Raw genomic sequence first — 27,115 nt, 5'->3', positions numbered from 1 at the left:
ACGTCATGTGTTGTATGTTTAACACATTATGGTGAGAATGTGTAAAAATCAATCTTTCTCTATAATTATTACTTTTTATTGGTTATAATAATTGTAATACAAAATTGGATTTTTTTTTTTGGTTCAGTTCGGTTTGGTCGGTTATTTAGTCATTCTAATTTGAGGGTTGGCTGAGTTTTGGTAAATTTATGGCTGAGTTATGCAACATATATATTAATTTATTATATATCTTCTCGAGAATACAAAAAGTGTTGTTGGGGAGACGCAAACAATAATTATGTTTATTGTTAAGAACTACACGCGTAATAAATGAGATTTTAGCGATTTTTTATTTAAAAGGAATTCAAAATTTGAATTTGAATTTGAATTTTTTTTTAATAAAAGTATTTCTCAAACAATTGACTGATATGGCTGAGTTATCTACATAAACGGCTGGCTTATGAAATATTTGTTAATTAGAATTATTACAACTCAAAAATTAAAATATAGAATGAAAAAATGAATATTACAATCATTATAAGCAATAAAAAGTAATAATTATAGAAAAAGATTGATTTNCAAAATTGGATTTTTTTTTTTGGTTCAGTTCGGTTTGGTCGGTTATTTAGTCATTCTAATTTGAGGGTTGGCTGAGTTTTGGTAAATTTATGGCTGAGTTATGCAACATATATATTAATTTATTATATATCTTCTCGAGAATACAAAAAGTGTTGTTGGGGAGACGCAAACAATAATTATGTTTATTGTTAAGAACTACACGCGTAATAAATGAGATTTTAGCGATTTTTTATTTAAAAGGAATTCAAAATTTGAATTTGAATTTGAATTTTTTTTTAATAAAAGTATTTCTCAAACAATTGACTGATATGGCTGAGTTATCTACATAAACGGCTGGCTTATGAAATATTTGTTAATTAGAATTATTACAACTCAAAAATTAAAATATAGAATGAAAAAATGAATATTACAATCATTATAAGCAATAAAAAGTAATAATTATAGAAAAAGATTGATTTTTACACAGTCTGATCAAAATGTGTAAAACATTCAAAACATAACATTTAGGGGTTAGGGTTAGGGTGGGTTAGGGTTTGAGGTTTAGGGCTCATATTTCCAACATTATGGGTTTTAATATAACAGTTTGGTTTTGGTTATATTGTGTTTGGTTTAAGGTGGTAATTTGGATATACTAATATGATAACCATTTGAAAATTTAAATTTTTTTTGAAATTACTTTTCGGTTATTTCCGGTTATGGGTCGATTAGATGAATATATAAATATAAATAATTCAAATGTTATCCAAATTAGGTCGATTAACTTAATATAACTGATAGCAAGCCGAATATAACCGTAATTAAACGAAAATAATGGAAAAAATAGTTTCCGGTTCGGTTCAGTTTGGTCGGTTATTTAGTCATTCTAATTTGAGGGTTGGCTGAGTTATGGTTGAGTTATCGTTTAGGGTCTTCTCAATAATATGAAAACGTAACCTTCTTTCTTTCTTGGGTATTTTGTTTTGTCAGATTCCTAATAAGTATTAAAATGTCTCTCGATGTCACAAAAACTGTTGTTAGGGAAGCGTGAAAAATCACTAATTTTGTGCCTGCTCAAATCCACACGCATAATAAATTNGTTATGCAACATATATATTAATTTATTATATATCTTCTCGAGAATACAAAAAGTGTTGTTGGGGAGACGCAAACAATAATTATGTTTATTGTTAAGAACTACACGCGTAATAAATGAGATTTTAGCGATTTTTTATTTAAAAGGAATTCAAAATTTGAATTTGAATTTGAATTTNAGCTCAAATCCACACGCATAATAAATTCACAAAGTGAGCTTTTTATCACAAGGTATTATTGCAAATAATTAAATAATTATTATTCGAATTTAGAATTTTATTTTTCTAAAAATATTTCTCCAACAATTGAATATTAAAATTATTATAACTCAAAATTTAAATTTAGAATGGAAATATGTCTATTATTAGGTTAACTGATGGTTTCACGCCAAAATATCGCTTTACGGCTGAGTTATAATCATTACGGGAAAACAAAAGGTCATGTGACGGCTGAGTTATAGTGAGTTATGGCTGAGTTATCACAAGAAAAATCTAAAAGTAAATTGATGATATATATGACTTTACGGCTGAGTTACAATCATTACGGGAAACGAAAGGTCATGTGACGGCTGAGTTATAGTGAGTTATGGCTGAGTTATCACAAGAAACAATCTGAAAGTAAATGGATGATATATGTGAATTTACGGCTGAATTATAATATTTACGGGAAAACGAAAGGTCATGTGACGGCTGAGTTATAGTGAGTTATGGCTGAGTTATCACAAGAAAAATCTGAAAGTAAATAGATGATATATATGACTTTACGGCTGAGTTATAATATTTACGGGAAAACGAAAGGTCATGTGACGGAAAAACGTAGCTGATCGGTTTTCCATAGCCCCAAAAAACATTGCAACTGTCGATCATTGGAGACAAAAACTGGTGGAGTATCATGCGCCAAATGTTTCATTGCCCTGTTCGAGAACATGTAACTCAGCTTTAGCTCATGGCTAAACGCGTCCAATCCGTAGTCTTCAAGAACAAGCTCCACAAGCTTGTCGTGTGTTGTGCATCCATCTATATGCACAACTATACACCCTCTATCGTCGGTGTTAAATACATATCTCTGTGTCTTTACCCAATTACCGGAAACAACTAGTACTGGAACTGGATCCATGAAAGAAAATTAAGAACAAGTTGAAGAAGAAGTAGAAGAACAAGGTGAAGAAGAAGTAGAAGAACAAGGTGAAGAAGAAGTAGAAGAACAAGGTGAAGAAGAAGTAGAAGAACAAGGTGAAGAAGAAAGTGAAGAAGAAGTGGAAGAACAAGTAAAATAAGAAGGTAAATAGTTCACTTATTAACCAGTTGAAGAAAAAGAGTCGAACGACGTTTCGTATTTCCGGAGAAAAAAAATGATGACATGGAATGCTGACATGGATGTTGCGTCCGACGTGATAACTCAGTCTAAATAAAACTCAGCCATCAAACAAATTATAACTCAGTCACAACATGAAAAACATTACAGTAATTAAAAAGAAAAAAAGTTTATTTTAGTAATTAATCTTTTGCTGATAAGTCAGCCGTTTGACGGCTGAGTTGTACGATAAGTCAACCTATGACGGCTGAGTTATAGTTTTTTTACCATAACTCAGCTGTAACAACATCTCATAAGTCAGCCGTTTTTCATAACTCAACCAGGCAAAAAATGGTAAATCAGCCGTGTCATTGTGATAACTCAGCCAAAATTTTGACAATTCAGCCGTGTCGTTGTGATAACTCAGCCAAAATTTTGACAACTCAACTATCAGGTGAAAACTCAGCCGTAACTACAGCTGAGTTATGCGCATAACTCAGTCAGATTTAATAAGTCAGCTGTAACGTTTGGCTGACTTATGGGCATAACTCAGCCAGATTTTCATAAGTCAGCCGTCCGCTCTTATTCAAATGTTTTTCCGATAACTCAGCCGCAACATACCTATAACTCAGCCACAACATACTCTGTAACACGTTACGGCTGAGTTATGGTTACACGTCAGTGATTTCTGACGTAACGTCTGACGTGGCAATGACATTTTTGTAATAACGTTTTTTCCGGTAACATAAAACAGGGGCACGCTGGGTATTTTGAAAATACCCGAAACATTCTAGTAATAAAAAAGATTTTTGTAGATTCTGGTAATATTACCTAAAATAAGTAACATTTGGGTAATTCACCCTAAAAAATATAAACATAATTAAAATTTGAGGAGAGAAAGATACAATGTCTCTGCCCAAATTTCCAGAGACCCCTTTTATTATATGTCATAAGCTGATTGGTTCATGTTTTTAAAACAAACAAAAATTAATTAAATAATATTATTGTATTAAAATATTTTTTGAGAATCCATTTTCAAAGAACTACCGATGGTGATGCTCTAAGACTATTCTTTGCTTCTACTCTTTTTAAAAAAATTTCTTTGATTACTATTCTTTATTATTCATATACCGTATAATTAGAGTTTTAATTTTTGGGATGATTTATTGATTAAAGTACATTTGTTTCCTTCTTCACATTGATAGAATGCTTGACTTGCTTTTTTACACCTTACTAGTATTATACAATGCGAGATTATTAACATTCTGTTTCCAATTTAGGATAACTATGGGTGAGGGCAAGTTTGACATCTGAAATAAAGTGGTCCGATACAGAGAAGTAGAGAACACACATAGGGCAGGGCATTTTTTTGCCAAGAGAGAGAGAACCATTTGTAAACAAATGCCAAGAGAGAGGATTAATGCGGGAAAAAAGTTATTTTAAAACACTCGATAATGTTATTTTTGTCTCTATAGATTAAATTAATTTAATCTTGTGTGAAAGATTAAACATTTTCTCACATTTTTTATGTAAATTAATTTATAATTATTTTTTGTTTAGAATTAAAGAAGTTGAAAATATTAAGATAAATAAAATTGGGCTGAATATTATTCAACACATTCATCTCCAAAATAGTGGATGAACAAGTTGAACAATTTTGCTACTAAACAAACTGGGTGCAAATACAATTGAAAAAGTCGAAGAAGTTGGAAAAAATTACTTAACCAACTTTCATTTGAATGGAAAAGATTGGAGAAGTTGAACAAAACTATCCAACACATTCAACTTAAAAAGTTGAAAAAATAAACTAATTCGACAGCAAAAATGTTTAACTTGTTCATCCACTATTTTGGAGATGAATGAGTTGAATAATATTCAGCCCAATTTTTTCGACTTAACTTCTTCAATTCTAAGCATATTTAATTTAATATTTTCAACTTCTTCAATATTTCAACTTTTTAAGTTGAATGAGTTTTTTCAACTTCTTCAACATTTTTCATTCAAACAGTTAAAGTTGGCTGATTTTTTTTTTTCAATTCCTTCAAACTTTTCAATTGTCCAATCATTTACACCTAAAGAAAAAGGAAAAAAGTGAGAGAACAAGAGAGAACAGGAACCATTTCACAAAGCTTTGGTCTTTTCACCGTGTAAGTGATTAGATTGATCACTGAAACCATGAAAGTTTTTCTTTTTGGGGTTTTTAACCTTTAAGTTAAAAGATCTGATCTTTGAGTTTTTTTTTCTATGAAGAAATCAAATATATTGTATTACTACTTTCTTGAGGTTTCTCATAAAAGGAAATGAAGATTTTGGGAGTTTTTTTTCTCTCTTTATAAAATTGTTTTCTGCTTACATATATATCTTTTCTTAAGGTTGTTACCATTAGTTGGTGATTATAGTTAAATCTTTCCATTAGTTGGTGATTGAGCAAGACAATGAAGGGTTGTACAAATCCAGTTTTTTATTAGTCTGACTTTTTTTTTTTTTTTCTTTAAAATGTCTGTTTTTTCCATATGATGATGGCATTGGATCATTCTAGGAGGCTTTATGCCACTGATGCCTCGTATGATTTGCTTTGTAAATTTTTTAAAATTGGTTACAAACCTCGTTCCTTTGAGGTAATTAAATTCTGGATTCTGGTTGCTTCTAAAGAAGACTCAGATTTCAGTAAGTACATATTGTAATTAATCGTTAGGATTTGATCGGGCGAGAGTATATGTATATATAAAGCCCTAAATTCTAGAGAAAACGAAACTCGAATCGTACCTTCAAATTCACCCATCGCTCTAGTCAAGAATGAAATATTATCTTAACGTTCATGAATATTTGAATCATGAGCCCTAACTTCGGGAACTCTCTCTTATTTATTTTACCCGAAGTCCCTGTTATTTCTTGATCCTTTGTCTTTTGGCCTCGTACTTTTAGATTTTTTTATACTATTACACTCACCGCAATACATTATTAATAAATACCAAACGATTGTCGTCGCATCACACGCATAAATAAGTGAATTTTCTGTTCTGAAATATTGAAACAGAGGAGGTCTTGAAGTAAGCTGGTAATCAAATAGTAAGTGTAGAGGGGAAAAAGAACTATTAAGTATTCACACGCTTGTTGTACGTACGCAATCACCAATTCGTTTATCTAAAGAGTCAAGAAGACGTGCTAATGTTATTACAAAATAGCTGTTGACTAAGTCTAAGGCATGAAAACAACTAAAAAAAGCTTTTAAACAAATGACAACCCATTAATAATAACAATAATAACTCATCTTATTTGGTTTAGAAACTCTAAATCCTTGTTAGCAAAAAAAGAAAAAGAAAAAGAAAAAGATTATCTAAATCCCAATTATCTAAAAAAAAAATTAGGAAACTAAAATCAATTTACACTAAAAAGAACAAAAAAAAAAAAGTTTAAAAAAATACCCTCTTTTCCCTCTAATCTTGGTGGATTTGGTCATGATTCGTTATCCACAAATCCCAAAAATAGCAAATGAATCATCATCTCTTTCTTGTTCATAATAACAAAATCTTTTATTTGGTCAAAAAGGTGTGTAAAAAAGTTGTTTCTTTTTTCTCTTTTTTCCTCTCTCCTTAGTTATATAGAACCCCTCACGAGTTTAATTCCAAAGCATCAAACAACACACGGATCATCTCATCTCATCTCATCTCATCTCCTTCAAGAAAGCCAAAAGCTTTCTCTTTCCTTAAATTTCACTTTTGCGGCGTCCTTCTATCCACTCACAAGAAAGCAACAGATCAATAAATCCCAGATTAAAGAAAAACAAAAAAGACTCAAACTTTTTCCTCTCTCTCTCTCTCTCCTTCTCCTTGGTTTGCTCAACCAACCAACCAAGTTCTCTTAAATAGTGAAGAAAAGCTTCGATTTTTGGGAAGTGGGTTCGTTTTGAAAGATGGGTTCTTCTGTGGAGCAGAACATTTTGGTGACTGGTGGTGCTGGATTCATTGGAACACACACTGTTGTTCAGCTTTTGAATCAGGGTTTTAAGGTTACCATCATTGATAATCTTGATAACTCTGTCGTTGAAGCTGTTCATAGGGTTAGAGAGCTTGTTGGTCCTGATCTCTCTACCAAGCTTGAATTCAATCTGGTCAGTACTCTTAAGAAAAAAGCTTCGATTTTTGTTTTATGTCACTTTAGGAATTGAGATTGTGTATGTTCATCTTTCTTTTGTTTTTGGGTTGATTCACAAGAAAAGTTCAAGAATTTGCTCTGTTTTCCCATGGATTCTTAATTTAGTATTATATGGCTTGTGAGTTTGTTTGGAAGTTATGTGAAGATTTTGGATGTTTTTGATTAATTAATTGCAGGGTGATCTAAGAAACAAAGGGGACATTGAGAAACTCTTTTCCAATCAGAGGTATTGTGACAGTTTCTTTAAGTTGAAGTTATGCAATTTTATATTCAGGTGAATTGATTTAATATTGTACTTGGGGATGATTCTTTGTGAGGGGTAAACAGATTTGATGCTGTGATTCACTTTGCTGGCCTTAAAGCTGTGGGAGAAAGTGTTGGAAACCCTCGTCGTTACTTTGATAATAACTTAGTTGGAACCATCAATCTGTATGAGACCATGGCAAAATACAACTGCAAAATGGTTAACATCAGAATCCTTCACTTTTGAAAATGTGTTTCTTGTTCTAGTTTAGTTTACCAAATTTGTTCTGACTCTGGAGTTTCTATACAGATGGTCTTTTCATCCTCTGCAACAGTTTATGGCCAGCCTGAAATAGTTCCATGTGAGGAAGACTTTGAGTTACAGGCTATGAATCCTTATGGTCGTACTAAGGTACCTCATCTAGTCTGTTTTGAGTCCATAATTTTGGAAGTTATATCATTTGTTACTGAGATCTTGATAAGCAAGTGATCTGTTTGTGTAGCTGTTTCTTGAAGAAATAGCTAGAGACATTCACACTGCTGAACCAGAATGGAAGATTATTCTTCTGAGGTACTTCAATCCGGTTGGAGCTCACGAGAGTGGAAGAATTGGAGAAGATCCAAAAGGCATACCGAATAACCTCATGCCTTATATCCAACAAGTGGCAGTTGGACGTCTACCTGAACTCAATGTATATGGACATGACTATCCCACCAAGGATGGTAGCGCGGTACAATATCGATAACACCATTCTTTATTCACAAATTTGGTGTGGGTTTCTGATGTGATGGATTGATAAGCTAACATACACTACTTGCAGGTCAGAGACTACATTCATGTAATGGATTTAGCAGATGGCCATGTTGCTGCTTTAAACAAGCTATTTTCAGACCCAAAGATTGGTAAACTCTATAAGACACTTAACTGTTTGAAGGGTTTGGTTTGGTTTTGATTTGATGGACTCAATCTAATATTTTGTATGTGTTGGTGTGTCATCTTAATCTTAGGCTGTAGTGCTTTTAATCTTGGGACTGGTCAAGGAACTTCTGTCTTAGAAATGGTTTCAGGTTTCGAAAAAGCTTCTGGCAAGGTACAGTTTCTCTTCTTTCCCTGTCTCTCATTTCCGTAATTGCAGTCTTGTGCTTGTGCGGATGAGACTTAAGATTTGCTTTCAGAAAATGCTATTAACAAACATATTTTTCCTTGCAGAAAATACCAATCAAGCTATGTCCAAGAAGAGCTGGAGATGCAACAGCTGTGTATGCTTCAACTGCAAAAGCTGAGAAAGAACTTGGATGGAAGTAAGTCATTGGCTTCATACCATTCCCGCGTTTAAATCATTTTCGTTCGGATATGAACTTTGAATAAGTTACTTTCTGTGGAATCTTAATGCTCATATAGATAATATATAACAAAGCTGATTAAGTGAATATGGTTTAATGAATTTTGACATGATATCTTTGTGAGTTGACAAGGGACTGAATCATTGTGATATATTTGTAACAGGGCAAAATATGGAGTGGATGAGATGTGCAGAGACCAATGGAACTGGGCAAATAAGAATCCATGGGGTTTCCAGAAGAAGCATTGATATTTTCTTTTTAAAGCTTTTCCTTTTCTTTTCACCACTCTCTAATAAAGAAAATATATATATATTAAAGCTTTTCCTTTTCTTTTCACCACTCTCTAATAAAGAAAATATATATATATATATATATATAGATGGTTCTTTTATATTGCCTACATCTATCTCTTCTCTCTTCAAAAAAAGAAAAAGGTTGTATCGAACGTATCATCCTCTTTCAGTTAATAAAAAAAAAAAAAAATCAATTGTAATATCTGAGTTATATATTCTGAATTCTCATGTCAACAACAAACGGGGAAGCACCTTTGTTTCTCTAAATCTAAATCAGATATGCTCGTTTATGTTCATAAGATTTTCTGTTCGATGGAACAGCTTAATTGTACATTTGGACGAACTTCTCGGAATCATAAGGAGATCCGCCATGATCTGAATTAGCTTTACGTCATCTCTTCTTGGCTTAAGATGAACTTCCAAAAGTTTAAGACACGGCAATTTCTCCAACATGTGCTTTATTTGCACCATCTTTTCTCTGTCTCCTTTAAACTCTGTTATCTTTATTACCTCAATATAGCAGAACGATAGGAAAGAAAACCCCTTCAGCAAGCATTCGCAAACAGATTCATCATCCAAACGATCATCATCCTTATAGTGCACACTTGCCTTGATGGTGAGAGCCTTTAGATTTGGAGATTTCTTTAGGAGAACTTGCAAACAGTTCCAACAGATGATGTTTCCTTCAGCTGTGATTGATAAATGAAATAGGTTTTCAAACAAATTCCTCCACCTCTTTGAGAGAAGTGCCGTGAACGCCGCCTCTTTCGCCGAAAGGAAAGACCCGATGTGGCAAATAATCTCGTCTGCTAGGTTGCTGATCCTATCCATGCTTGATTTCGTAAACCCTAGAGAGAGCACACTAGTCTGCAAAAAAACTCTCTTCTAATCTTCAAAACCCTAGTCCCCTTCGCTAAGTAACCTCGGCCCTTCTTTGTAATGTAATCGAGGACCATCATTCCCCACCACGCCCTATTTATATAGATTTGATTTATTATCCTAAATTGATTTGGACTTTGGATTTGACCCCCAAAAAATACCAAATAAAAATCAAAATTTGCTTTGGACCAGATTTAATAATCATGTTTCCGACTTCCAACATACTTAAGCGAAAAGTGGAAAATATTAGTGTGTGTGCTCTTATCTTAGTTGCGTTTTTCTGAAAACTTGACCTGGATTTTGCACTTGGATCGGACGAATCATTCCCTCCCAATCCCTCCCAATCCAAATTACGGTTTACTTTTCTAATTATTTGGTATAAGATAAAAACAGCTTTTTATAACAAGCAACAACAGTACATGCATATAACAAGCAATGTTAAAACTACAAATTGATCAAATGTCGAACCCTTTTTCTTTCCTTGGGTTCCCTCGGCTGCTAATGATACAGATATTCGCATATTTGCAAGTTTTGTCTTCTTTCTTCTTCTTCTTCTTCTTCTTCTTCTTCTTCTGTTCTAGACTTCCTCGTCTGCGCCTTCGTAGTTGCCACTCTTGAGTATATTGTACTTGCAAAGAGGACAAGTAGCATTGATGTAAAGCCATTTGTCCACGCAACCACAATGAAAATGGTGGCCACATGGAAGTTCTCTTAGCTCTGTCTCGTCTTCATAAGCTGACAGACATATGCAGCATTCCTGTATATTCACAAAAGCAAAATCCGGTTTTATTCATCAATATCCAGTCAGAGTCTAGCCATACAATAACATTACATTACATGCAGAGTTTGACTTAATGTGAAAGAAGAGTGATTTTGGGTGTTACTTACTGCATCCTCATGAGGAAGAGTGTGTTCAACGGGTGAATCTGTACCACATTCAGTCATCACTCCTCCTGAATCTCCTTGTGCTTGTTCCTCATCAACAGCGTGTTTCACAGAATCACCAACCTTTCGGAATTTGAATTTAGTTAGTTGGTCAATGTCTTCTTTCGAAGCTCCTTCCTGCATTTTTCAACAGATTCTCAGTCGAACAAATCCGACTTTCTGGGAGGTAAAAAAAGGCAAAAGAAACAGGTTATGAGATTAGTTACCTGTTCTGCTACAGCATATAGAACTGCAATGATGCAAGGCAAGCAGCAGCAAACAGCAATGCCAATAACACAAGCCAATGCAACGCAGAAAACCACAAAGAACACATCGAAACCTAGGAAGACTATACACAACCTATACAAAACAAACAAAGCCATTCAAAAAAAAAGAACTTGACCACTTAAAACACTCAAGAGAATCTAAGAGAGATGAGAGAAGTTAACAACAAACCAATAAAGCTGAGGGGATCCTTGGGCTACCTCTTGGCCACCAGAAGATACCCAATAGAATCCAATAACCCACCATACAAATGAGATCATCGTATTTGCAGATTCTAGATGCTTAGCAAAACTGGTTACACAAAAAAAAACAGCTTTGGCCAAAATTCATATATAAGACAAAAGATATCACAATCACTAAAAGCTTAAAACCAACAAAACCTGTTGTTATCGTTCTCTAACTGTCCTAGCTCCAAGTAACGATCTTCAGAGTTTCTATTAAAACCCAAAACTTCTTCTTCCTCCATAGAAGAAGATGAAGAAGAAGAAGAACGAGATCTCGGAATCCTATCTCTTCTTCTCCTCCTATTCCTCCTACGATACTCAACACAAACACAAACCATATGCATCATACATTGCAACCCATACCCTATAATCCAAACCCTAAGAGGCATATTAGGCTTTTCATCGCTGCTAAGTACCAAAACAGCAGCAGCAACAGCAACAAAAGCAAGATTCCAAACGAAATCCAAAACCACAACAGGCTTAGAATAAGCCCAATCGCTTTGTCTCTCTTCAAGCTGCTCAGCCGCTGCTTCACGAACAAGCATCGATGGTTCTCTCATCATCATCCTCCCGCTACTTGCATGTCTTAGTAACCTCGCCGCTTCTCTTAACCCTTGTCTCCTCACCGATCTTCTTCCTCCTCCTCCTCCGTCGGTTAAAATCAAAGGCGTTGCTTCCGTCGTCGTCTCTGTTGACATAGCTTGTTTCTCTTTTACAAAAGTCTCTTCCTTTCTTGTAAAATTGATCTCGAATTGATGAAATTGAAGAAGCTTTACGCCATTAAAAAGGGGAAAATTTCAATCTCAGAGACAAATTAGGGTTTCGATTTCGAACACAGAGAGAGGAAGAGGATGGAGTCGGACAAATCGGAAAACGTGATGTTTGAAAAGTGAAAAATACGAAAAAATCAATTTTTAATATTCAATGTTTCCTCTAATGACAACCAGAGAAATAAGCGGGACTTTTATGTAATATCTAGTATTTTAGTGGCTCCCTTTTAATAAGGGTGGGCAAAAAGCAGAAATCAAACCAACCAACCGAATTTAACCGAAACTCATAATGAATTTTATTAAGTTTGAGCAAATTTTTCTATACTGAATTACAAAAACCGAATCAAAATATGTTTTTAAACCAGTGCAACATAACCGAACTAAATGAAATTTATTTTTTTTTAAAATTATATCTATGTTTAGATATACTAAAAAAGGTACAAAACTAATGAATTATTATTGATTTTATATATCCAAAACCAAACTGAGCTCAAAGCCAAACCAAACCAAACCAAAAATTCTCAAATTGAAAATACAGGTTTGATTATATAGTGCATTTGGAACTTTTATTTTAATAACTGAATATAGAATAAAACAAACCGAACCGAACCGAACCGAACCAAAGTATCAAAATTCCACCATCCCAAAATTTGTATGCCTAATTGGAAAAAGTCAAATATTCGAGGCAGATATGTAATATCAAATATTTATTTGGGGCTATATAATGAAATTAACATACTTTGCTGCAAAATTCGTATTCTTCTCTTTTTCTAGGCCCTTGAATGCAAAAATAAACGTAGAAGACTAACAAAAACCCTTAATTGGAGTGTCACTGCAGCAATTTTCCCTCCAAATCAGAAAAAATCTCACCGGATCGGAGGCTCCGACTGAGAAAAATGGCGGCGTCGTCTTCAACCTCTTCCGGCGTGGAAAGCGAGAAACCATGGGTGGAGAAATACAGGCCGAGCAAAGTAGTCGATATCGTTGGTAACGAAGACGCCGTCTCTAGACTTCAAGTCATCGCTCGCGACGGGAACATGCCTAATCTCATCCTTGCCGTGAGATTTTTTTACTCTTCTCTTCTCTTAGTATCTGCTTTGAATCTTTCTATTGTGGCACTCTGTGATTGCAATTTAGTGACTTTCTCACATTGGGTTTTGTCTCTTGGTGTTAGATTTGAGGATATAAAGCTTGTCAATTTCTAGGGTTTTGGTTAATGAAATTGTATTGATGGGTTTGACTCTTTGTGGGTGTTCACTGGACTATCCAATTCCTAGGTTCTGATGCATTATTTTGTTGTTATATCCTCTCAGGGTCCTCCTGGAACAGGTAAAACCACAAGCATTTTGGCTCTTGCTCACGAGCTTCTTGGCAAGAATTATAAGGAAGCTGTTCTGGAGTTGAATGCATCTGATGATAGGTATGTTGTATGTACTCATATAAGATGTTGTTGTACCATCTTCAATTCGTTGTTTGGTTTAAACATCTTCTGTGTGGGTATTTGTGTTCTGTTATGGTTGTTGTAGGGGTATTGATGTTGTAAGGAACAAAATTAAGATGTTTGCGCAGAAGAAAGTAACACTTCCTCCAGGGCGTCATAAGGTTGTCATTCTTGATGAAGCTGACAGGTTAGTTCTGCTAAGTTTGTGGCTTTTTCTCTTCAGTCTTTTTTTTTGCTTAAGATTAGTTTTTCTGATTCAGTGCTTCTTCTTTCTGTTTTTGGTCTGTAAAATTAGTATGACATCTGGAGCACAACAAGCATTGAGGAGAACGATCGAAATCTATTCGAACTCTACGCGGTTTGCACTTGCTTGTAATACGTCAGCCAAGATTATTGAGCCCATTCAGAGTAGATGTGCCTTAGTTCGGTTCTCTAGATTATCTGATCAGCAGATACTAGGCCGTCTCATGATTGTGGTTCAAGCAGAGAATGTATCGATTTGCCACTTTTCTACCATTCTACATGTTTATTTACTGCAGTTTTGTAAAATATTCTGATTAACCTGTGCTTTTCATTCTCCCTAGGTTCCTTATGTACCTGAAGGCCTGGAGGCGATTATTTTTACAGCTGATGGTGACATGAGGCAAGCTCTGAACAACTTGCAAGCTACTAATAGCGGGTTTCGGCTAGTCAACCAAGAAAACGTCTTCAAGGTTCGATACAAAACCTTAGTTAACCTAGCTGATGAAACACATTTGATTCATATATCTCAGGTCACTTATTTCCTTTTTATTTTTCTCAGGTCTGTGACCAGCCTCACCCACTTCATGTCAAGAACATTGTTCGTAACGTGCTGGAAAGTAAGTTTGACGATGCTTGTCACGGCTTAAAGCAGCTCTACGATCTGGGATACTCTCCAACCGACATTATCACAACGCTTTTCCGTATAATAAAGAATTACGAGATGGCTGAGTATCTGAAACTTGAGTTCATGAAGGTATATACATCTGATTCTCTCCTTCACATCTCAATTCTGCATTTTTCGTCTAATAACACCAATGATTATCTTTCAGGAAACTGGATTTGCGCATATGAGAATCTGCGATGGAGTTGGATCATATCTTCAACTATGTGGTCTTCTGGCTAAACTAGCCATTGTTCGTGAAACAGCGAAAGCACCTTAAGCTAGGTAACTTCCACCCATCTCTAGTGATGAAGCAGTGGCCGGTTTATGTTTAATCCTATTTGGTCAGCTCTCTGTTGTTTGATAATTCAGATAGATGTTTGAATTGCTTGTGAATGTTTCTGGATATTATATCTTTGAGTCTTAATCCTAACCATTTTGGTATTTTGATATCACAAACAAACCAAGAAAAGCTCCTCAAGTTTCATTCACTTTATTTATAGATGTCAAAATACATTGCAAGATATTTTGACGATATATATATATTCATCACATTGACGAGATATTGACCTTGGTTGTTCGACAAAAGAATAAAATGAATGTTTAACAAATAACCACGTTAGAATGACATATACAGTAGTGGTCCATGCTGTATTATTTCTATGTTTTCTAGATTTTGATTGCTTGTGAATGTTTTTGAACATTATCTTTGAATATTAATCGTAAATCATTTGGTATTTTGATATCAGAAATAATTATTAGCAATGTAGCTTTTTTTTTTTTTTTTTTTNTTTTTTTTTGAATGAAATTAGCAATGTAGCTTTACTGGATCTGTAATCATTAAAGATTCCTTTTCTCAGTTTACTGGATCTGTAATCATATATATACACTAACCATGTGCTCTTCTTGTGTTCGTTCACGAAGTGAACTTCACTGAATAAAAAAATCGAGATGGTCGATAGACCACCAAACAATTCGCCCTTTATATTTTTTTGGCAACTTACAGTGCCCATTTATATGCCATTTAAATTGCGATTTTTTTTTTTTTAATTATTTTAAATTGGACAGAATGAACAGCTTATAAATACACAACCATAATACACAAGGGAAAACAAAACCATTACAAACGAAAAAAGTTCCTGAATGTGAAATACAAGGAGTTTCTTATTATAAAACAAGCTATATATATAGTTTTATATAGTCTCTATGTTGACGAGATTAATCTTAATTTTCGTTGGTATAATCTGGAACCTATTTGTGTAATTCGATAACACTATACGAATAGGCATGACATATGATTTCACACCGAATAAAACCCGAACCAAAGGCTAGAGTCTCGATCTGGGGAAAAGACCTCTCCTTGCCACCTGACAATTGTGTTAACATAATCATGTCCATACCAAGTACAATTTTAGAATAAGTGTCGTTGATCTTTGGTTCCACCGGCGTAAGCATATCGACTAGTATCACTTTTCCTTTTTCCGAAAGACTTGTCCAACAGTTTCTTAGAATCTTCAGGCAATCTTCGTCGTTCCAATCATGTAGTATCCACTGTCATTAATTTATGTAGTTAGTTAATATATGGTTGACGACCATGGAATCCAATATATCGTTGGCTTGTCCATAAAGAAGTGATTGAAGCAAATTCAAAAATAAAATAAAAGAAGTGATTATATCATGAACTTAATTAATTACTTTCATGAAGATGGCATCTCCTTTTGGAATTTCTTTAAACATATCTCCTGAAACATGCTCCACTCCTATATATAATTAACCCATTTAATTACGTAAATATGAGAAAGATAAATATAATTAATATTTATATCTTTTAAAATAATGATTAATAAAAATTAGCAATTTCAATTACAGTATGTTGACTTCATCAGTTAATATAGTCAAATATATAGTGTACCTGGATAAAGAGGAGCTTCGGTTAAAACTTTGGCTACGTCGAAATTGATGCCCTTAATATGAGGATACTTGGAAGTCACTAAACCTATGACGTGTCCAAATCCTCCTCCCACATCCACTAAAGTGTTTACATCCCCGGTTAAACGTCTCTGACATTCCCCGGTTAAACGTCTCACCGAATCGTTGGTTTGAACCAATGTATTCAAAGAGTCGCATGCCATGAGCAGAGGTGAATGCATCTTTTCCTACTAATATCATATCTTTGAGATGTGTCCTGCGATTTTTTTTTTTTGCAAATTGGTTTTATTAAAACGGGGTAATATAGTGAAGGGTAATGCAATTCATATAAATAAGTAGTTATTTGGCTTCTTTGTGAATAATAAAGTAGAACGTACCAAGTCGTGAAATAGACTTCGCTATTGGCTACCATGACGAGAGATGCAAGAGCACCGGAGCCGCCGCCACGGTTGGAGAAAAACATGCAAACCGGTTTAGCAGCATAAACTCTCTCGATTTTTCCGGTTTGACCGCTTTCTCCCGTTTCGACCATACGGCACTTTAGGATTGAGTGACTGACAAGTAAAGCCAGCATACGGTCCAACAAAACCGGTGCTTGCGGGTTGGTGGGTTTGGTAGGGAGACGTAGCGTGATCTCTGTAGACGAGAGCCACACGCCTTCATCTACAGCAGCAATCGTGTCGATGACGCCAAGCTCCAAGGCCGTTTTGAAAACCATAGGGAATCCCCTAGTATACAGTATCTTCTCCGCTTGCAAGCTCACTGTTTCTTTGTCAAGTTGTTGCTCTTCTTTGATTAGACCCGGTTTAAGGGAAGTGGTTAAGGGATCTTGAAGATGGTTTGACATCGTTGTTGTTTGTTGAGAATTTGAGAAAGATAGGTAGCAAAAATATAGAGATGGTAAGAGAAAGCTGAGCATTGTCGTTCACACTTGCTGCCATTTTATAGGGAGAAGCCTCGAAGCTGTGTCCACAAGATTATGCCGAGATATTTATTTGCATTGCGGATTAACAAAAGCATGCATAACCTAAATTTGTCTATAAGAAAACTAAACTAATTATGTCTAGATTTTGTCGTCGACTAATTATTGCCAGTCTATTTTGAGATGATTAATGATAATACTTGGGAAGTAACGATTTAACTAACATATATATATGATGACGTCAATGACGTACGCTAACATATTTTAGTTATGAAAACGAAATGAATATTTTCCTCGAAGATAACAAAAAATATTTTATTCAGCTTCGAACATGAAGAACAAGTCTAACAACACATATCTCAGAAATTAACAAAAACACAATATTCTCATGTATTTATATTTGAATAAGAATCGAGTTATTTCGCAATTCTTAGTTGCAACATAAGAATAGTGTACCAAACATTTTTTACGAACCCAAAAATAATCGTTTTTGTATGGATATTCTATTTTTTTTTTTTTTTTGGTTCACGGAAGGCTAACTCTGCACATTGCAAAACAATAAATGAAAAAAAGGATTTTTTTTTGTCAAACGAAACTAATATAACTAAAAGAGTGGACGTATTATTATCAATAGAAAAAAAGCCGTGGAATTATAATTTTCTATGCTCTTAAAGTAGCCAACAATGACATGTTTCTTAAAGACAATGAAAGTCTATGCTCTTTTACTTTTAGTAAGTAGATTAGGACCCGCGGTATACCACGGGACAAATTATTTATAATTAAAATATTTAAATTATAAGTTTTTTTATTGGTTAAATAAATGTATAATATTTTTTAATTTTATAGTTTAAATCATATAATACTGTAATATAATTTATTTTTTATATAATATTTATTTAATCAATTTAATTAGATATATCTATTCTCTGATACCAATAGTGTTAACAAACTAATGAAATAATATTTTACCTATGTAACACCGAATTAATGATATTTTCAATTTATATAAATATCGACAAAACCCGTCCCGCTATATAACCCCGTCTCGAGATATTCTAACTCGCACTATATCATCTTAGTTTTTAATATTTATTATTTTGTATTATAAATATTAGATTGAGTTGATATGTTATTTATTAAGATTGTAACCATTTACATTTTATAAGATTGGCGCTTCTTATAAAGTTTAAATATTTATAATATTTAAAATTCTTAAAACGGTTGACTATTTCTCATATTTGAAGTTTCGTATAATTTTAAATTTATTATTAAATTTTAAAGGTCTTCTAACTTTTTTAAAAGTTGAAATATTAATAATATTTAAACTTCTTATAAAGTTTAAATATTTATAATATTTAAAACTTCATAAACTTTTAAATATTATTAATATTTTATAAATTTTAACTTTCTAAAAATATAAATATTTATACGTTTTAGAAAATATAAATATTTCTAATATTTAACATATTTAACTTTTTAAAAGTTTTAAATATTTAGATTTGAAAAAATATTTAAAATAAAGAACCGGAATAAACCAAATAAAAGCTTTTTAAGTTTGGATGCCTGATAAATTAAGTTTTCTACTCATTTGTATTCTGAATTATTTTGGTCTTTTTTATAGTATGATTCTGAACTATTGCCTAAATTTTTAGGTGAAGTGAGATATTGTACCCATACTTTTTTTATTCATCTATTAAGTAATATATGTCCGTTTAAAAAAAAAATATTACATCATATGCAAGAAAAAACTCACAATTTTTATTAACTAAATGTATTATAGAATAATTCAGGATAATTTAAATATAAATTCAAATAAAAATGAAAGAGAATCATATATTTATGTTTAAATGAAGTAGAAAGATTTCCTTATTTTCTAAAACTTACTAATAATTAATTTTGAAACTTTTGGTAACTAATATTAAAGTAAATACATTAAATGCAAAAGCTTTCCAAAAAGTATTTTTTGAGCAAAAACTGCTGCAAAAATACTAGTATAGATTAAATATGTTACATTTTTAAATAATATCTCATATTGCAAAATAAAATATAGTTAAACATAATAAATTATTACTTTTAACATTTGTACTGTTTCTTATTACTAATATATTTAATTCGCTTTTACCGATCACCAATTGGAATCATATATTTTTAGATATAGTTATGATAAACAAGAATATTCCAAAAAGAAAATAAGTTTGGAAGATTAAAACGATGGGATTTTCTTTATTTTAGATCTTTAAAGATGAAAGTTGACTTACAAATTAAAAATCAAACAAAATAATACCGTATATATTACGTTTACGTCTCGCATGCCATTCGATTTAATGTGGACCTTACCAATATGTATTTTCTTGGATACAATTAAACAAAGTGTTTTTTTTTTTTCAAAAAATAAAATAAAACAAAGTGTTTAGTTTTCTTTACATCCAGACGATCCAGTTGCAGTCTCTCTCTCATCGACTTCTTTCAAAGTCGATAAATGCATGCGATGTACAACTTGTTCAGGACATAACACTAGATTGACCGGCTCTAACTACCACACACTTTTGCAAGACCATTTATGAAAGGTTTGTGATCTCAGCGCATGACATCATATATCGATCTGGTTATAACAATATATTGGAATATAAATCTTCTTAGAAAGTTTACTGTTCTGGTGGATATATGTATCTTTTTAGTCCTGGGTATAAAAATGAGTTGATATACTAGAATTCCTAGATTAAAAGTTGATGACATGAACTACCAAATTTTCTAATGAATTAACCTTTGATAATCTGGTTAAAAAAACATGCTTTGAATATTAACAATTCGACAAAAATTGTCATGTAGCAAGCACTTCTAGATCATGCAAAAGTGGCCGTATATGAACGGTAAATTAGTTTTTACTTTTAGACATATAGTTTATGTCCTAACTGAGGGGAAAATGATGAGACTATTAACCATTACCATAGTATGTGCATGCTTTGTCCCCGGGCTTTCATATGATGGACGCTCTCATAGTATGTGCATGCTATCCCTTCGATGTATAATTTCTTTCTCATAATTTTATTAGGAGACATGGATTATTATATATCTATTTTGGGAAATGTACAGTAACCACAAATTTAAAGAATTTTGTTCAGAGATGCTTATGTGGATAATCTAATATCTAACAATGCCATACAGTTTAACGTTATAAATCGCACTTACAAAATATTTTGGGCTTGGTGTACAACGAATGATTAATGGGTAGCGGTAAAACCCTCAAAGGTTTCCCATTAAACCCATAAATCGAGTATCACCATTCACCAATAGTTAGGTGTTATGTTGCTACCACACAAATGATATATAACATGTTAGTAAGATGTTTAATTTAAATACATGAGTAAGTGTAGCGACCTAATTTAATTTTGGAGAAAGCTCGAGAAACTTAATTAAACCATACAATATGTTTCAAGTTTTTGTACAAAATTAATAAATATATTTCATTTTTCTTATATTTTTTGTTCGTAATGTGTTAGAAAGTAAGTTTGACTATGCATGTCACGGCTTAAAGCAGCTCTACGATCTGGGATATATACTCTCCAACAGACATTAACACAACGCTTTTCCGTATAGTAATCGATATGGCTGAGTATCTAAAACTCGAGTTTATGAAGGCATACACCTGATTCTCCTCCTCTACATTTCAGAACATTCCAACGTTGCATTTTTCGTCTTACCCCAATGATTACCGTTTAAGGAAACTGGATTTGTGCGTATGAGAATCTGTGATGGAGTTGGATCATATCTTCAACTATGTGGTCTTCTGGCTAAATTAGTCATTGTTTGTGAAACAGCGAAAGTTAACTTCCACTCATCTGTAGTGATGAACGGTGGAACGGTTTATGTTTAAACCAATTTGGTCAGCTCTATGTTGTTTGATAATTCGGATAGATTGCTTGTGAATGTTTATGGATATTATCTTTGAATCTTGATCCTAACCATTTTGGTATTTTGATATCACAAAGAAAACAAGAAAAGCTCCTCAAGTTTCATTTATTTATAGATATAAAAATACCTTGCAAGGTATTTTGACGATATATATTCATCACATTGACGAGATATTAACCTTGATTGTTCTTGGTAAAATTATAAATCTATTTGTTTAATTCGATAACATAATATGAATAGGCAAAACAAATGATTTCACAACGAATAAAACTCGAATCAGAGACTAGAGTCTTGAATTGGGAAAGAGACCTCTCCTTGCCACCTGAACATTGTGTCAACATCAACATGTCCATACCGAACACGATGTTAGATGAAATGTCGTTGATCTTTGGTTCCACCGGCGTAATCATCTCGACTATTATCACTTTTCCTTTATCGGAAAGACTTTTAATCTTTTAGAATCTTAAATCTTTAGACAATCTTTTGTGGTTCCAATCATTTAGTACCCACTATCATTAATTTATGCATTTCCCTTTGTAGTTAGTATATGGTTGACTATGGAGTTTTATATAATTTCAATATAATGATTACTATTATTATTTTTCATTCGATAGTGTATATAGAGGTACACTTACCTGTAGAAAAATGGCATCTCCTTTTGGAATTTCTATTAACATGCTCAATTCCTATATATGACCGATCGATTTTAATTTACTAAACTAATATTGAGCAAAGATAAACAGATTTTATAAGAGATATAACTTGTTTAATACAGTATCTAATTAGTGGTTTGCCTAGATAAAGTGGAGCATGAACTAAAACTGAGGCTACATCCAAATTGATGCCGTTAATATATATACGTGCATTTCTTCTCGTTTGCTGTTACATTTCATTCACCTTCACATTTTCCGATGGCTGAGCTATATATACTCATTGAGTGTAATTGTGTAAAACTATAAATGTCGTAAAATTAAACTCCTGAGTTACTTTTCCTCTTCTAAGCAATTAAAATATGCATTAACACTCCTTTTTGCGACAGTGTGAATTGAATTTATATACTCTGATGGAATCATTTATGCAACTATTTTTTTTTTTTTTGAAAACACTTTCAGGATAACAAGCACAAACGTATTATATTGACTAGATACAATAAATCAGTCTAATGAAACTGAACTAAACTAGGGAAGAACTTGTGAATACTAGCTATGAATCAAGTGAGAGTGACCGATTTTATCCAGCTAATTACATTCAGTTTAAAGTTAATTGAATCATACTTATAGTTTAGCTGTTGGATAATTCCAAAGCTTGAAGAGCAAGCTATTTCAAGGATAAAAAGATTCTAGAAATAGAGAAATGGAAATAAAGAAATAGAAGTAGGAATCACAAATAAGTTTTCCAAATAAGTTTGTTTAATCCGAATAGAATAAGGAGTAGCTTAGTTCTATAAATACAAGAGTCTATGGAAAGCTGTTCCATAAGATTTGAGAAAGAGACTTAGTTTTTGAGAAAGTTTTATAAATCTAATAAGAAAAGTTGTTCTTATATTTTCAAGTTCTTGATCTTAGATTAGCTTTAGCAGCAGGCAACAACACATACACATTCAAAGCACATGTAACGAAAGCGAAATCCATATTTAATTCAATCGACAAATATAAATAGTCAGTTTGGTATGAGTTAATGAATGTTCAAAAAAAAAAATGAATGTTCACAAACAGCCACGTTAGAATGACATAGAGGTGGTCCATGCTGTATTATTTTTATGTTTTCTAGATTTTGATTGCTTGTGAATGATTTTGATCACGTTATTTGCTTGTAGTGGCCCATTTTGGTATTTTGATTTCACAAAAATAATTATAAGCAATGTAGCTTTTATTGAAACTGTTATCATTAAAGATTCCATTTTTGGCAATTATAGACATCAACCTATTTGTGTAGTTCGATGAGACTATATGAATACGCATGACATATGATGTCGCAACGAATAAAACCCGAATCAAAGGCTAGAGTCTCGATCTGAGGAAGTGACCTCTCCTTACCACCTGAGCATAGTGTTAACATAACCATGTCCACAGCAAACACAATATTAGAAGAGTCGTTGATCTTTGGTTCCACCGGTGTAATCATGTCGACTAGTATCACTTTTCCTTTTTCCGAGAGACTTGCCCAACAACTTTTTAGAATCTTTACACAATCTTCGTCGTTCCAGTCGTGTAGTATCCACTGTCATTAATTTATGTAGTTAATATATATGGTTCAAATCGTGTAGTATATATTGATATTATGTGCAATACATAGAACTTACTTTCATGAAGATGGCATCTCCTTTTGGAATTTCTTTAAACATATCTCCTGAAACATGCTCCACTCCTATATATAACCCATTTTATAGGTAAATTAGGGAAAGATAAATATCAATTTTTTTTAGCAATTTCAAGTACAACTTGTTGATTTTATTAGTTAATATAGTTTTGTACCTGGATAAAGAGGAGCATGGGATATAACCTTGGCTATATCAAAATTGATGCCTTTGATATGAGGATACTTGGAAGTCACTAAACCTATACTGGTTCCGACTCCTCCTCCCACATCCACTAAAGTTTTAACATCCTCGAATCCCTTGTACACTTCTAGAACTCTATTCATTATATTGATAGAAGCGTCTGACATTGCTCGGTTAAAAATCTCACCGAATCGTTCGTTTGTATCAATGTATTCAAAAAGTTTCATGCCGTGGGCGGAGGTAAAGGCATCCGTTCCTTCTAATATCATATCTTTGAGATGTTCCCTACGACGTACAAATAAATATATAATCAATTAATTTTATTTTTTTTGCAAACTTATTTAATTATATTGACTTAGAAGGTTTATTAAAACGGGGTGATGAATGCTAATATAATGTAATTCATTATCAAATAGTTGTATGGCTTGTTTGTGAATAAGAAAGTAGTACGTACCAAGTCTTGAAATAGACTTCGCTACTGGCTACCATGAAGAGAGATGCAAGAGAACCCGAGCCGCCGCCACGGTTCAAGAAAAACATGCAAACCGGTTCAGCAGCATAAACTCTCTCGGGTCTTCTGGTTTGACCGTTTTTACCAGTTTCAACCATACGGCACTTTAGGATTGAGTGACTAACAAGTAAAGCCAGCATACGGTCCAACAAAACCGGTGCCTCCGGGTTTGTGGGTTTGGTAGGGAGACGAAGCGCAATCTCAGAAGACGAGAGCCACATGCCTTCATCTACAGCAGCGATCGTGTCGAAGACGCCAAGCTCCAAGGCTGTTTTGAAAGCCATGGGGAAGGCCATAGTGTACAAGATCTTATCCGCTTGCAAGCTCACTGTTTCTTTGTCAAATTGCTGATCTTCTTTGATTAGAGCCAATTCAGAAGAAGTAGTTAAGGGGTCTTGAGGATGGTTTGCCATTGTTGTTGTTTGTTGAAAATTTGAGGAAAATAGATAGTAACAAATATATAGAGATGGTAAGATAAAGCTGAACGTTGTCTTTCACACTTGCTGCCATTTTATAGGGAGAAGCCTGGGAAGCTGTGCGCCTGTGCGCCTGTGCTGTGTTCACAATATTTGAATATTATATATCCCTAAATTATACCAGAAATTTAAACAAAAAACTAAACTAATGTCTATAGTTTTTTTTGCATTGATTATTATCCAAACAACATGTTACGAGCCCAAAAAAAAATCACAATCGATTTTGTATGGTTGTTTTTTTTTTTTCCTAGTAAGTAATAGTAGTAAATAACCGTCAAATTACGTAACTAAAAAAAGAAAAGTAAACTGAGATGAGTAGTTTACTCCCAAAAAAAAAAAATACATTAAATGGCACTAAATCACCAATTCGGAAGGCTATTCATGCATATACTTGATAAACCCTCTCGGACACTCAGGCTAATGTTATGATTGCTCAGGTATAATCCAATAAGAATATGTACTAATGTGTGCTCTCCATATTTGTTTCTTCCCACTATCACTCAATTTGTTTATTTGATAACATACATACAAAATATATATGTTAAATTCAAAAAAATATAAAATTGCAATATTTAAAATTAAATACTGTTTTAAACAAAGTAATTTTTAAAATAAATACAAGGATAATTATTATTACCAGAATATGATTTTCGGAGAAAAAAGCCAACCCAGGCTACAACACGATCGATATCTACTAATTCAGTTTTAAGTTAATTGAAACATACTATATGTGATATGGTTTAGCAGCAGGCAATAACTTTAGAAACACATACACATTCAATGCACATGTAGATATGAAAGCGAAATCAATAGTATTTAATACAATATACAATTATGAATAGTCAGTGTTTGGTATGAGTTAATGAATGTTCAAAAAACAAACAAAAAATGAATGTTCAACAAACAGCCACGTTAGAATGTCATATATAGTAGTGGTTCATGCTGTACTATTTCTATGTTTTCTAGATTTTGATTGCTTGTGAGTCACCGTTGGCCCTTTATGTTTTGTGTAACTTGCAGTGCCTATTTATATGCCATTTAAATTGCGATTTTTTTTTATTTTCAAGTTGGAGAGAATGAACAGATTTATTCAGATGAACAGATTTATTCAGATGACTATTATTATATAAATTACACACAAGGGAAAAAAACCATTATAAACTTAAAAAAACTCGTGAATATGTGAAATACAAGGTAAAATAGTTTATTATGATAAAACAAGGTATATATGGAGTTTATATAGAGTCTCTATGTTGACGAGACTAATCTTACTAATTTTCGTTGGTATAATCTGGAACCTATTTGTGTAATTCGATAACACTATACGAATAGGCATGGCATATGATTTCACACCGAATAAAACCCGAACCAAAGGCTAGAGTCTCGATCTGGGGAAATGACCTCTCCTGACCACCTGAGCATAGTGTTAACATATACATGTCCATACCAAATACAATTTTAGAAGAAGTGTCGTTGATCTTTGGTTCCACCGGCGTAATCATCTCGACTAGTATCACTTTTCCTTTTTCCGGAAGACTTGTCCAACAGTTTCTTAGAATCGTTAGGCAATCTTCGTCGTTGCAGTCATGTAGTATCCACTGCCATTAGTTTATGTAGTTAGTCATGTTGACAATGGGATCATATATATATCTTTGGCTTTTCCGTATAAAATAACTGGTTACTTACTTTCATGATGATTGCATCTCCTTTTGGAATTTCCTTAAACATATCTCCTGAAACATGCTCCACTCCTATATATAAAACATTTTAAGTAAATCTGAGAAAGATAAATTATATTATTTATTTTAATTTGTAAAAAAAAATATATAATGTTTATATCAGAACTAGCAATTTCAAGTACAATTTGTTGACTTTATGAGTTAGTATATATAGTGTACCTGGATAAAGAGGAGCTTCGGTTATAACCTTGGCTACGTCAAAATTGATGCCCTTAATATGAGGATACTTGGAAGTCACTAAACCTATGACGTGTCCAAATCCTCCTCCAACATCCACTAAAGTGTTTACATCGTCGAATCCTTTGTACACTTCTAGAACTCTATTCATGGTCAGGGTGGAAACTTCTGACATTGCCCGGTTAAACATCTCACCAAATCGTTGGTTTGAACCAATGTATTCAAAGAGTCGCATGCCATGAGCAGAGGTGAATGCATCCGTTCCTTCTAATACCATATATTTGAGATTTGTCCTACAAAAAAAACAAAACAAAACAAAAATTAATTTTTTGCAAACTGGTTTTACTGGTTCATTAAAACGGGGGAATGGAAAGGTTAATGCAATTTACTTATAATCAAGTAGTTATTTGGCTTGTATGTGACTAATGAAGCAGTACGTACCAAGTCTTGAAATAGACTTCGCTTAGGCCTACCGTGAACAGAGTCGCAAGAGAACCCGAGCCGCCGCCACGGTTCAAGAAAAACATGCAAAGCGGTTCAGCAGCATAAACTCTCTCGGTTTTTC

At 33.2% G+C, this 27,115-nt stretch overlaps 5 protein-coding genes and 1 pseudogene across 7 annotated transcripts; 2 read left to right on the top strand and 4 right to left on the bottom strand.

The window, feature by feature from the left end:
* Window positions 6,546-9,160, top strand: LOC104703938 (bifunctional UDP-glucose 4-epimerase and UDP-xylose 4-epimerase 3-like). The gene is made up of 9 exons (XM_010420030.2): window positions 6,546-7,033; window positions 7,254-7,303; window positions 7,405-7,540; window positions 7,631-7,732; window positions 7,824-8,051; window positions 8,142-8,223; window positions 8,329-8,411; window positions 8,531-8,622; window positions 8,828-9,160. Exons 1-9 carry the CDS (start codon window positions 6,836-6,838, stop codon window positions 8,910-8,912), a joined length of 1,056 nt encoding a protein of 351 aa, XP_010418332.1. The 5' UTR covers window positions 6,546-6,835; the 3' UTR covers window positions 8,913-9,160.
* Window positions 9,231-9,788, bottom strand: LOC104705201 (putative F-box/LRR-repeat protein At5g15620). The gene has a single exon (XM_010421174.1). It carries the CDS (start codon window positions 9,786-9,788, stop codon window positions 9,231-9,233), a length of 558 nt encoding a protein of 185 aa, XP_010419476.1.
* LOC104703937 (E3 ubiquitin-protein ligase At1g63170-like) lies at window positions 10,214-12,177 on the bottom strand. Its single transcript, XM_010420029.2, has 5 exons — window positions 11,426-12,177; window positions 11,217-11,336; window positions 10,988-11,120; window positions 10,725-10,898; window positions 10,214-10,593 (listed from the first exon to the last, which is right to left on the bottom strand). Exons 1-5 carry the CDS (start codon window positions 11,965-11,967, stop codon window positions 10,414-10,416), a joined length of 1,149 nt encoding a protein of 382 aa, XP_010418331.1. The 5' UTR covers window positions 11,968-12,177; the 3' UTR covers window positions 10,214-10,413.
* Window positions 12,866-14,836, top strand: LOC104703935 (replication factor C subunit 2). The gene is made up of 7 exons (XM_010420027.2): window positions 12,866-13,097; window positions 13,353-13,459; window positions 13,566-13,667; window positions 13,776-13,971; window positions 14,065-14,193; window positions 14,283-14,477; window positions 14,554-14,836. The coding sequence occupies exons 1-7, from the start codon at window positions 12,936-12,938 to the stop codon at window positions 14,662-14,664; spliced, it is 1,002 nt and encodes a 333-aa protein (XP_010418329.1). The 5' UTR covers window positions 12,866-12,935; the 3' UTR covers window positions 14,665-14,836.
* Window positions 15,527-17,207, bottom strand: LOC104703931 (annotated as a pseudogene).
* On the bottom strand, window positions 22,962-27,095 carry LOC104703933 (indole glucosinolate O-methyltransferase 1-like). 3 transcript variants are annotated; one of them, XM_019228123.1, is made up of 4 exons: window positions 26,992-27,095; window positions 23,622-23,932; window positions 23,450-23,514; window positions 22,962-23,367 (listed from the first exon to the last, which is right to left on the bottom strand). In XM_019228123.1, exons 1-4 carry the CDS (start codon window positions 27,075-27,077, stop codon window positions 23,071-23,073), a joined length of 759 nt encoding a protein of 252 aa, XP_019083668.1. In that variant the 5' UTR covers window positions 27,078-27,095; the 3' UTR covers window positions 22,962-23,070. The 3 variants fall into 3 exon arrangements, with proteins under 3 accessions (XP_019083668.1, XP_010418326.1, XP_019083667.1); XM_010420024.2 differs by lacking the exon at window positions 26,992-27,095 and adding an exon at window positions 24,102-24,690 and having other exon boundaries at window positions 22,968-23,367; XM_019228122.1 differs by lacking the exons at window positions 22,962-23,367; window positions 23,450-23,514; window positions 23,622-23,932 and adding exons at window positions 25,770-26,232; window positions 26,321-26,385; window positions 26,533-26,843.

This window comes from Camelina sativa, chromosome 7 (genome assembly GCF_000633955.1).
Source record: "Camelina sativa cultivar DH55 chromosome 7, Cs, whole genome shotgun sequence".
Taxonomy (NCBI): domain Eukaryota; kingdom Viridiplantae; phylum Streptophyta; class Magnoliopsida; order Brassicales; family Brassicaceae; genus Camelina; species Camelina sativa.
The sequence above is the reverse complement of the archived record's forward strand: the minus strand, read 5'-3'. Positions and strand labels throughout refer to the sequence as shown.